Genomic DNA, 12964 nt, shown 5'->3' on the forward strand with positions numbered 1-12964 from the left:
TAATAAAATTTACTGGAAAACAACAGTTATGGTCATTTATTATATATATTTCTATTAATTACATTGACATAGACACTGATCATTTGTTATACTACACAAAATATATTTCATTAAGAAACCAGTACAGCCATACTTATCCAATCTTTACAGAATTTTGACTGAAGTTTCCTTTGTTGTTTTTTAAATAAATGCACAGAGCATACATATATCTCTTCATTCATAAATTTTTAAATGGACCAAAAGTTTTAATCCATAAATGATCTGTCCTCAAATCTTCAACCTAATATTATTATTATTTTAGCAGATATTATAATAGCCTCAAAACTCCTAGGTGAATACTTGCAACTACACAACTCTTAAATTTAAATACATGCTATAAGTCATTCAATCTGAAACATGTACACACAAAAACCTGACAAACACTGATAATTCAGGTTAATAATACTTTAATAAACATTAGACCATTAAATTAAAACCAGAAAGTAGATTTTGGAAACAGTGATCATTATTTACCTTTAGCAACAACCCATCCAATTCCACTCTCTTTGGCCTTCTTAATTGCTAGCTTCATTGAGAAATTTCCTACAACTGGACCCAATAAGTTCTTACCATCAACGTAGGCAGTAGCAGCAGTTTCATTAATAATTTCTGGTTGTCCTTCTATGCTACATATTTTACTTTTCACGTCATTCACATACATTTCTGCAAAGAAAACAATTAAGAATGTTACTGTCATTCTCAAGTGTAGCTGCTTTCACTGTCATTACTCTCTTGTTAGTGATGAATGTCTGGAGAAAAGAAAACCTTATCTTTTTTAGTTGATAGTATTATAATTGTGCATTTTATTCTATGTTCAACATGAAAATATTTCTTTTTCCAACATCCAGGAAATGGTACACACATATTGCAAAAATGTAACAAAAAATAATGAAGTATTAAATGGTATCTTATATTAGTATTAATAAATTGTATGTCTCTGATTTTCATTCACTGTCGGCATTTCAAGAAATTTAGTACAAAATACCATTTTGGGCTTCAATTTCTTTTTTTAATAAAACAACTAGGGATGTACTGGCCACTATTGGCCATCCCATATTCTAAGCTAAACTAAAACTATCAAATAGATGAGTTAAAAGTCCTAAAGCCAGCCCTTATTCATATACTTATCAAGCTGTCTCTTAAACTTATTTAAGATTACTGTCTCCACATCATCTGAAAGTCATCCATTTCAAAGGCCAAGCAGCCTGTTAGAAAAAATAAAACTTTATTAGGTGAAGATAACTTCTTCCTCACCAAAATTTATATTTGAGTTCCCTAGTCCTACTATTCTCACTGTTAAGTACGAAAAAAAGTGATGCATCAACACTATCAATTCCCTTTACAATCTTAAAAACACCTTAAGCAAATACCCCTGTAACTTTCCTAGTAACCCTTCTCTGTATTTTCTGGAGGTATGGAACCCAAAACTGACCTCAGCATTCCAAATGTGGCCTAACCAGTGACCTATATAATAAAATCATAACCTCTTTAGACTTGTAATCAATACTTCTGTAGATATAACTTAAAACCACATTTGCCCTGCCACAAGCAACAGCACACTACTCAGATAGTTTTCAGAGGCAGATCAACTATTACACCAAAATATCTTTCTTTCATGACACTGTTAAGGCTATTCCTATCCAAATTGCACTTAAAATTCTAATTTTCCTAACCCACTTGTATTATCTTGCATATATTATAATTAAAACTTATTTGCATTTAATTTTCCTACTCACAAAATGATTAAATTATTTTATAAATCAACAGTATCTTCTTCACAGCTATCAACACCCAAGATCAGAATATCATCTGCATAAAAAAGAAACTTATTGACTATTCTGTAATATATGTCATTGATGTTAATAATAAATAATAGCAAAGATCCTAAGACTGAGCCCTGAAATACCCCACTTGTGATATTAGTCACATTTATAATACATGTGTCAGTCTTACTGGCAAAACTTTTGCACATTTTTAAACAATACTTAGTCTTTTACTTGATTTGGAACTGAATATTTTATTGATGAACAAATTAATTCTGTGTTGGAACACAAGCACACTTCACCCAACAAGAAGCTAGCTAGCTTTTTCACACAAGTTGTTTTTTTTCCAATGAAGTTATACAGTGTCTTCTTAGAAATACTAACAACTGAAGTTAATTCACTGAAATTAAATGGTTTGTACTTTTTGATCAAATATTTGTAATTTTCATGATTAATAAGCAATTAGAGTTATAGGTTCTGCGATTAACAGTATACTAACTGTAGCAAACCAACAATATTAAACTCTTTTTGTCACATTTTCACTTTTAGGATGAGGTTCTCAAAAATGCAGTTGTCAACACTCTTCAAAGATATGTTAATGCTTCAGTAAAACATTGTTGATTTTCAGACTCAAGAATCTTCTACAGATTTAAAGAACAGGAAGGATTTTCAAATACACATTTAACAACATAAATTATATGCATTTCTAAATATACACATTAAACTGAAACAAATATAGATATTAAAATAACTATATAATAGTAAATCCATTACAGTTTCTTAAACCATCCAAGCACTGTTCTATTGCTAATGGTAGGGTAAATAGGATTTTAGGTTGTATCTATAGAAATATCAAATATAAGTCTAAAGTTATAATTTCGTTGCACAATTCACTGGTTAGGCCACTTTTGAAATGTTGTGTTCAATCTTATGGTTCCCACCTTAAGCAGGACGTTAAATTGTTGTAAAGGGTTCACAGTATCATTCTAGTAACTCTGCGTAAGTTTTTTTTTTATACACACTTTTGATTTACTAAATAATATTTGTTTTCCTCAATGATTTCAATATAATAGTGTCTTATATAATAGAAAGTACATTTTTGCGTTTTGGAGAAGTTTCTAACAAATGGTTTCTATCTTGGAAATCCAACTTTATCCACAGGCATTATTCAAGCTAAAAAATAAAACACTGAAAACAATAAAAGACATTTTGCTACTTTCTTAAATTAATTTTTTTTTAACTGAAAGCCCCCATAGAAAGTCTCCTGTTTTAACCAGTTACATCCCTATACAGCGGTGTATTGTATTGTATTGTCTTTCAGTTAATTAGGAGACCATAAAATAATGCCATTTTAGGGATCCTTCACACTGGAATTTGTAGTGTAATGACGTCAATCAAACTTGTACATGCCATAAATCATGAAAAGAATTATGAACTCTGTAAGCTACAACACAGCATGTCATATGAATTTCAAAAGCAAAAAATAAAAATATTTATTACTCTTAATTTTGGTTTCACTTATTCGTGAAACAGAACGCTTTTAGGGATTATCCACAAACAGATATAGTTTTAAAATTTACATTATGTGGAAACAGTCCCTAAGTTAAAAACCGCCACAAGTATCTTCGTTTTGTGTGCGTGTTTCGTTTTGTAAATCCGGATATTTTTTCACTTTATTCATACAACCTCAAAGAGGGGGTATAAACAAAAATACATGAAATAAAACACTAGTTAAATAATTAGCATATGGAGAGAAAACATTGCAAGATACCACCTTGTTAAAAAATTACAACAAAAGGTATAAAATGAATTAGAAAATATAAAAGAAGTAATGGTTAGCGGTAAGTATCTAAATCAAATTACACGAAAAACATTAATAAAACAAAGAAAACAATGGTACACTTGTGATAAAAAAGAAAACTTGTAGAAAAGAATACACTTCATCTTAACAAAGCACATAACAGATATCTTTGTTACTACCATTTTAGTGATACAGTAAATGAAACACTAGTTAAGTAATTAGCATATGGAAAAAAACAACGAAAAAACATTGTAAGATACCTTGCTAAAAAATTACAACAGGTGTGAAATGTGTTAAAAATATAAAAGAAGTGATAATTAGCTGTAATTTTTAAATCAAAATACACCAAAAACCTTAATAGAACAATGAAAACAATGGGACACTGTGATAAAAAAAGAAAACTCAACTGTAGAAAAGAACACATTTTATCTTAACAAAGCACATAACAGGTATCCGTGTACTCCCTTTGTAACCAACCTACCGTTATAGTGATACAATGAATAAAAGACACTTAATGAGTCATGTAACACACATCTATGATAATGTAAGTGTATATGTTTGCGTAAACGCACTTTATAGAACGAAATTAAATGAAGCTTGCGATTGCGTGCTAACTGAACAGACCTCGCAGACTGGATAACAAGCTTAGCAAAACTAGTTAATAAGCGAAAAATATTTAAACACCGACCAGGTAAGAGAGGATGAGATCCCACTAACTGGCATCTCCTCCAGACCCAGTTGGAGATAGGGCATCCATAATAAAATTCCAGTAAAACATACACATGGGACCACAAGGGCTGGACAGAAGGAGGCATGAAAAACAGATGGTCAATGGTTTCTCGCGTTAGTGCACAAAAAGTGCATAAACCCGTGGGATGCCTATCCATATGTACCAACTTAACATTAGTAGTCACCGCTCGCAACCATAACAAATAATCCACGGTACAGACATCAAAACCCACAAATGATGAAAAGGTATATTTGCGAATGAGTGTCCAATCGTCTGAAGGAATAATATTCCCCCAAAAGGATGGAGCAAAGACATGATGAGCAAGTGAACAATTCAAATAACAAAACAACTGCTTCAGAGTTAATCTCATAAAATGGACCCGTTGATTAGAAGAGTCCACAAAGTACAAGTCTATTTCATGCTGTATCGAGGGCAGCGGAGCTGGCTGAGTAGACGTGAGCGCCAGCCAATCTTCAGGCAATGCATCCGTCAAAGAAGTGAGATGTGAAACAATGGTATTGACATTCAACGACATATCGACATCACTACACATTTCTACAACCGCCTCCACAGGGAGAAATCCTGGGAGCACCTCATACAATAAGTGTCGCACAAGGGCCAATCCTGCTTTAATAAATTCAGGAAAATAAAACGTGTGTGACCGAGCATCAACAAGAACAGGATTAAGAAACAATGGTTCGTCGAAAACATGCGATGAAAGAGGAACAGGGGCAAGCCCTTTATCCTCAAGTAGTACCTTCCATGCACGAAATATTTCTTGAATAAACATTGGCAAGACCTTCACATACCTCGGCAAAATCCAGCATTGAAGAGCCCGAAATCCCAATGCGAGTTCACCATAACAAGAGAAAAACCCAGAAAGAAGTTGCCTCAAAGGCGACGGTCAAGAACCGTCCAAACATCTCTGCAGCAATTTCCAGCGAAAAGCAAGTTTATGAACGCGTATATCTACCAGATTGATACCCCCACTAGCAAAATTCTTGGTCAAGATCCAATAAGCAACCTTGTGAATACCACCCCGCCACACGAAATCTAATACACTTTGACGAAACCGAGCTTCAAATTGCTGTGGCAATGGGAGGATTTGCAATGGATACCACAAAACTGACGCCACCAAGGCATTCACCACGATAAATTTGCCCTTAAGCGACAGGGAACGATATCTCCAGGACACCAGGATACTAGAGACTTTGCGCAAAACTCCCCGCCCGCAGCATAACATCAAATTGAGAATGAAAAACAATACCCAAAATCCGAATAGGATTCTGGGAGATTTTCAACTCTCCCAGGACATACTCATTAGAAGAGGCCAAACTCCCAACCCAAAGACCCTGACTCTTTGTCCAATTAATCCTACCACCCGAAGCCCGACCAAAGATACTACAAACATCCAAAACGTATGGCAAGGAATCAGAATATTGTAAAGTCAATGTAGTGTCGTCAGCATGTTGATAAATAAGGAACGGTGTGTTGAGGAACCCATCACCCCCAATACCTATAATATGATCATGATGGACCAACACATTTCTCAATGGTTCAACACTGAGAACATAAAGCAAAGCAGACATTGGGCAACCTTGACGAATACCTCGAGGTAAGGAGAACCTATCAGTGAGAAAGCCATTAAACTTAACACAGCTAGAAATATCAGTATAACATAGTTTAATCCAATTAACAAAAGTCGAGTTAAACCCCACTCGCACCAGAAGTTGAAATACATAGTCATGGTTCACCCGATCAAAGGCTTTCATTTGATCGAGCTTCAAAAAATCCCCTTCCTGTCCTGTACATTCTAAAGATTGGAGAAGCAAAACTAAAGTTAACGGGTAATCAATGACATCCCGTCCAGGTATACAACCAGATTGATTAACTGACACTAAACTAGATATTACGGTGAAAAGGCGTCGAGCCAGCACTTTAGCCAGTAACTTGTAGTCAGTACACAGCAACGTCAGTGGCCGACTATTAGCCGCCAACCGTCGATCCCCGCCCTTCGAAATAGGAACAATCACCCCAATGCACATAGAATGGAGCAACTGTTTGGAGTGATAGAGGTCGGACAAGACGGTTACAAAATCATCTACAAATAATGGAAAAAGTACTTGTAAAATTCTGATGTAAATCCATCAAGACCCGGAGATTTTCCAGTCGGTAAACCAGCAAGCGCAGATAACAATTCCGAGGCCGTGCATCACACATATGAGCTTGCTCAGGGGAAAGCGTTTTGTCGATAAAGTTGAACACCATATCTACATCATCCTGCTGAACTTCTTCTTTAGTATACAAAGTAGAATAATAGTGATGTAAAACAGCAGCTATATCATCCACCTCGAACACCTCATTCAGTAAGCATGGATCGAAACTCTGTCCGACCCTGCCGAACTTTCTCCATACGCAAAAAGTAAGAGGTTGACCTTTCGCCCTCCTAGAACCAACGAATATGTGAACGAATTCGAGCCCCTTCAATGGCGTCATGATCAAATTTCTCCAAGTATTCTTCATATGCATATAACTTTTCCCTAGACCGAGTAGGGCAACTTGCCAATTTACGCAACTCACGAGCAACGGAATGTTCTAACTTACGTTTCTTAAATCGAAAGTCACACGCCCGACGAAGTGAATATCGCTTGGTAATATCACGGATTGCATTTTTTAAGGTCGCATACCAGGAGATCTTGTCACGACCATATACTTGCCAACTACGGCTTCTTTCGATTAAGAGTGTGATGGTATTTATGTATTCAACATCTCTCAAAAGCTGATTATTAAAGTGCCAGTAATTTGGACCCGTAACAACTGGAGATAAGTTAAGTTTGAAGCTTAACAGAGCATGATCGGTACCAGGAAACCACATCGTATAAAAACTACTGACAGTACTCTGCAGGTTAGCCGTAATCAAGGCGCTGTTTCAACGGGAAGTGATCAACTCTCCAAGAACAAAACGCCTCCACGTGAAACCAGGGGTATTTGATGTTAATAATGACTGTGCATCCAATAAACCGAACCTTGTAATGAACTGTTCAAAGGCTAGACGACTGGCATCGCGGGATAAACGTACAGGAAATTTTTCACGCGTTTCATCCAAAACACAATTAAAATCCCCAACTACTATTAATCCCGAGCAATCATCTAAAGAAAAGTCTAATGAACGAAAAAAATCCCGTCGTTCGTAAATGTCACGTGGTGCATAAACAGATGACAATTTAAAAGATAAATTCGTAAATATGAACTTTAACGTTATCACTCGACCACCCCATCCGAGAAATCAAGTATAACTTTGTCACTCAAATACCGCTGTAACAAAATAGCCACCCCCTGACGTTCATTATGTGAATTATTGACAAAAAACCGACCCTTCCAATATTCCGTGACAACTTCAATAAAATCATTAGTAAAAAAAAGTTTCCTGTAAACACACCACATCAAAATTAGCAGAAAAGTAATCCAAAAAATACGACAATTTGCTGATATTATTCAAACCGTTACAATTCAATAGACCCACCCTAAGTGATTGAATCATGCTAAGATAAAAGACATGGTATGAATAAACAAATTAATTTAGTACAAAAGATGAACAAAGATATCAACATGTAGTAAATGCACTATGTAAAAGTACATTATTAACTTGCACAATATCGTAATGACACAAAAAAAAAAGAAGAAAAAATTAGCAAATAGGTAACTACTGTTGAGACACGGTCTTAGGCTTCGCCTTAGAGAGACGCAGTACCATGATGTCCAATAAACGTTTCCGTCCACCACCTTTCTTCGTGGTCCCAGGAGTGTCCGTCGCCACCACACTCGCATATTTCCATCGGCGAGATACAGGTTCCACAACAGCACTTGTGGCAGACTCACCTCGAACCTGCAAGGGTGGGAAGTGGCTGTCTAAATGTCGGCGTCCAACCAAGGGTTGACTACTGGCTCGTTCTCTCGCACCTGCAGAGACAGTCGAACGACGAGAAGACTTGTCCTGTGAGACACTATGGGTAGCCGCCTCTTTCATCGGGAGAGAAACCTCCATTGTTTTTCGTGAAACGTCAGTTGGTCGATCACCCTTATCTGATTCTACACTTTCAATAGGGGCCTGAGCCACTACAGCACTATCGCGAAGGAGAGACGGGGAAACCCCAAGCTAAGGACAACGATGACACACGTGACCTTGCTCATGACAGTTCCGGCAAATTAATTGAGGACAATCTCTATACAGATGATCCGCACTTAAACACAAATTACATACTTTCATTTGATGGTCATGTTTTACCTTAAGCATTACAACCTTTCCCAGGGGATCAATAACCTTCGCGACATATGGTAAAGATGTACATGTGGCACTAAACGAAACACGAACATGGCGAACACCTAAATAAATACCTTGGTCCCGTTTCCATACAAGAGTACTTTTAACCTCACATTCAAAGTCCTTCAACTTCTGTAAAAGTACAGCATCTTCGATATACTCAGGTACATCCATGAAAGAAACGGTAACTGTACGTTTGGTAACCCCATTCGTGAAGTAATGCACTCCATGAACCAATAAACCAGAATCAATCGCCATGTCGACATCAGCAGATAAAACGAAAGCAACCTCATAGCCACCTGGTCGTGGAACAACTGAAGTTACTGATGCCGCTCCAAAAGTTGAACAAACTGCATGGATAACTTCACCATGGCTGGCGTTAGAACATTCAACAAAAACAATACGTCGCATAACATCAAGCACATCAACGTCATTAGAAGACATCGCTACTTCACAGCGAAAAAACAGCAAACACGATTAGTAATACAAGAAACAATTAATATTCAGAAAACGAGGCCTAGCGAAATATAAAAAGTAGCAAATAACGGAGGTCAAGAACGCACGTCTGCACTAGGTTGTAAATCCAGAGACATACCGCTGTACTTGCGGGGGGCATCTTCGTTTTGTAGCACTGCAACTTCATATGACTGTAGGGTAAATCACCTTGATGACTTCGAGATATCTATTACAGTTTATACGTTGGCCCCGGTCATAGTTCATGTGAAAAGTTGTTATTAGAAAAACTGTTATAACCAGTACCCATAATAAGAGCAGCTATTTGTGTCATCAGTAGGTACAACCCAATTTATGAACTCTTCAATCTCTACTTAACTCTAATGAAGTCAAAGACTTGTTACTGAATCATGTATCCGTAGCTAATGCATTAAAAATTGCCATTCGGATCCTGAATACAATATACGGATTACTGATTAAATTTCCCATTGTTAAGTTTTTTCTGTATAACAAATTATCCGGATTGTTGATGCTCGGACTAACCAAAATTCACTGTTGTTCACTTATTACGTACTATATCAATTTTGAAGTAAAGACAGGGACACACTTCTGCAAATCACGCTGTTAATACCTCTAGTACAAACAATTAAGTTTTGAATTGTTATGTTATGCTAATTCTCATATATACATCAGAATTCAGAGAAATGCATCTTGAATTCCTTGTACACGTTATGACGAAAAACAAAACTGGAAATCTTGTAATTCGAAAGACTGAAGGAACGACAGAGAATGTGGCTGACTTGCATCAAAAGTATCAAAATGGATTAATGTATCGACTGTGGGAATTATTTGTGCTTCAAGGGAGATATGTGAAAAACCATGGTCACTAACGTCCTTTTTTGTATATGACACATAAAAGAAATATATTAATTTCAATTTTGAAAGATGGTAGGTGATCGTTTAATTTCGTGCAAAGCTTACTCAGTGATTATCTGCACTATTTATCCTTAATTTATAATAGATGAAATTAGAGCCGGATTAAGGATAACTGATGCCCTAAGCACAACCCAACAATGGTGCCCCCCTCGGCCCCTCCAGTACTGAACTAACGAGGCATTAAGACTCAATAAGTGCTGAAAGTAAAATTTTGAAAATTTATAACCCTTCAGTTTTCTTCCAGATCAGACTCCAGGCCTCTAACATTAAGACTAATACTGAGTACTAACCTTGCTCACATGAACTTGTTCAATTCATGCACTTTTTGAGACATGATTTGTCGGTTCTTTACAGTAGATTTGTATGACCACGGTGCCACAATACTGTACTACTATTAGTAGTAGCATATATATAATGTGTACATAACAACGTTAAGAATCATGTTGTCGTGCATGTTGAAGTCTTTCGCAATTTGACCTAAAACATCGAATTATCGCCTTTAGACTGCTCCGAACAGTCAACTGTTTTCCCAGCTTTTCAAAAATGTAATAGAACACATACTGATCTGAATTTATAGACACAAAATAGTTGAATTACACCTAAAAGTTTGTCGTCGTTGTTTCTGTGTTTCTATCTCGGATTGTTCGTTCGTCTCCGTAAAAAATATCACCAGAGGTCTGGACCGGGTCAGGTCGGGGTATTATGACCATGGTAGGCTCAAGGAAGAAGTAAGGAGAATATAATTGTGATCTCCAGTTTTTGGTCTAAAAATGGGATATTTGACAAACTTTTGTTGGCTACTTATGAATACATACTTAAGACCTAGTACCCTTGTGCTTACCCCTGAAGTAAATTTCAGCTTCATGTCTGTTTATATTATTACATGATCACAAGGGAATACAATATGCTTGTTTGTTTTGGAATTTCGCACAAAGCTACTCGAGGGATATCTGTCCCTAATTTAGCAGTGTAAGACTAGAGGGAAGGCAGCTAGTCATCACCACCCACCGCCAACTCTTGGGCTACTCTTTTACCAACGAATAGTGGGATTGACCGTAACATCATAACGCCCCAACGGATGAAAGGGAGAGCATGTTTGGCGCGACCGGGATGCGAACCCGTGACCCTCAGATTACGAGTCGCACGCCTTAACACGCTTGGCCATAATACTATATGCCCAAATGCTCTTATAAGTTACATGTAATCTATAATCGGGGGCATACCATTCTAACTTTTTTCTTGGTACGTTAAATTTCAAAACATGTACTCACACACAAAGGAGTTTTTTTTTTCATTTTTCACAACGGCTCAGAAAAGCTTCAGTGAGAAACACGTACAAAAGTAATAAAAAACACACATGAATAATGCAATACTAACGCAAATAAAACTAAAACAAACGAAATAATAACTCAAATATAACGTACGAAAACAGAGGCTGAAAAAAACAAAACTTGCCACATCTCTGTACACATCTGTCACCATTTCGTTTGACTTATATTTCTGTGGTATTATACTCTTATTTTTCTGTAAATTTGACTGAATAAAGCAGTAAAAGGTAAAACAGTTCAACTGTCTATAACTTCTTATAAATAGCCACAATATACGGAATGATTGAGAAAAATATTTCATTTTCAAGGTCAGACATTATAAGCTACGATCACCTTTTACCTGAAGTTTTATCAACATTTTGTACTGTTCTTTACAGTAATATATTGCAAATTAATGTCTTCTTATTTCAGATACATAGTTTAGTAGTTTCTCGAAACTTCAGTCACTCACCGAGCCAAAGAAAACGTTTTTTAACAACGCAGAGTAAAGTCGAACACGGTAGATAAGAACAATTACAAAAAAAATTTGAGTGTGGCAGTGAAAGAGTTAAGGGTATGATAGCTAGGGGGAAACTCTGTGGTGCTCCCCTTCCCTTGGTGCCCTAAGCACGTACTTATTTTGCTTGATGGTTAATTCAGGGCTGGATAGAATAGAGGAAAGGCAACATGTAACCCTGCCAATTGAATAGTAAGGTTGATTGCGACCTTATAACGAAATGGTCTTACAGATAAGAGGACGAACACATACTGAGATGGGAGTCGAAGAGAAACCACATTTCATAAATTACAAGTTGAGTGTTTTTACCTATAGGTCATGCCAGGCCACGATATACTTACAGAATGACATTTTAAAATGAAATGTTACCAAACGTTAATCATAATAAACTGGATTCTGAAAAACAGAAAATATGTTTGAATCCACAATATCTGACAAAGTTGATGCTAAATAATATTTTCCTAAGTCATTTATTGATAGTACATGAAGTCCTTTAGACATTTTCAGAAAAGCGTACACGAGATTTTACATCCCTCCTAAATTATGTTTTGTGCGCTTATTAAAATGTACAATTATGCGTGTTACTTTACTCACATAGTCTTTTTTTTTTCTGATCCGTCTATTGATACAAGGAGTTACATATTAACAGTTATGTTGTTTTTGTCTTTTTTTGTGATAAAATAATGTGGTTCAATAAGGACACACGGTAGTGTGTCAAGCGGTCAAAATAACCTCATGCAAGACGCATTATTAACAAAAATGATAGTTTAGAGATATTTCACCTTCTGCATCTCAGACTGTGGTAAACCAAATAAATATGTTTTCAGTGGATGTGCTCTACTGGAATGATTTTACATGCTAAATTTGGCGGTAATCTAGCAAGAAATACCAGAATTGTAACATACCCAATTTTGATTGAGTTTCTTCCATTTGTTTTTCTTCGTACCAAAATACGAAAATTTATTTGCTAGAACATCATACTCAGCTGTTACGATTTTTTCAAATTTCATAAAGTAATAGATTATTCGACTTACAATTAGAAACCTCATTAGGTGTAAATCGAATCAAATGTCGTTGGTGTTTGGGTAATAAAAGTT

At 36.1% G+C, this 12964-nt stretch overlaps 1 protein-coding gene across 1 annotated transcript in view; it reads right to left on the reverse strand.

Moving 5' to 3' along the window:
* The window catches only part of LOC143227487 (uncharacterized), a 146433-nt gene that overhangs the window by 115198 nt on the left and 18271 nt on the right, over nt 1-12964 (reverse strand). The window contains exon 2 of the mRNA XM_076458929.1: nt 514-702. Coding sequence (XP_076315044.1) covers nt 514-702 — 189 coding nt within the window. The remainder of the gene's footprint in view (nt 1-513; nt 703-12964) is intronic.

This window comes from Tachypleus tridentatus, chromosome 9 (assembly GCF_004210375.1).
Source record: "Tachypleus tridentatus isolate NWPU-2018 chromosome 9, ASM421037v1, whole genome shotgun sequence".
Taxonomy (NCBI): Eukaryota; Metazoa; Arthropoda; class Merostomata; order Xiphosura; family Limulidae; genus Tachypleus; species Tachypleus tridentatus.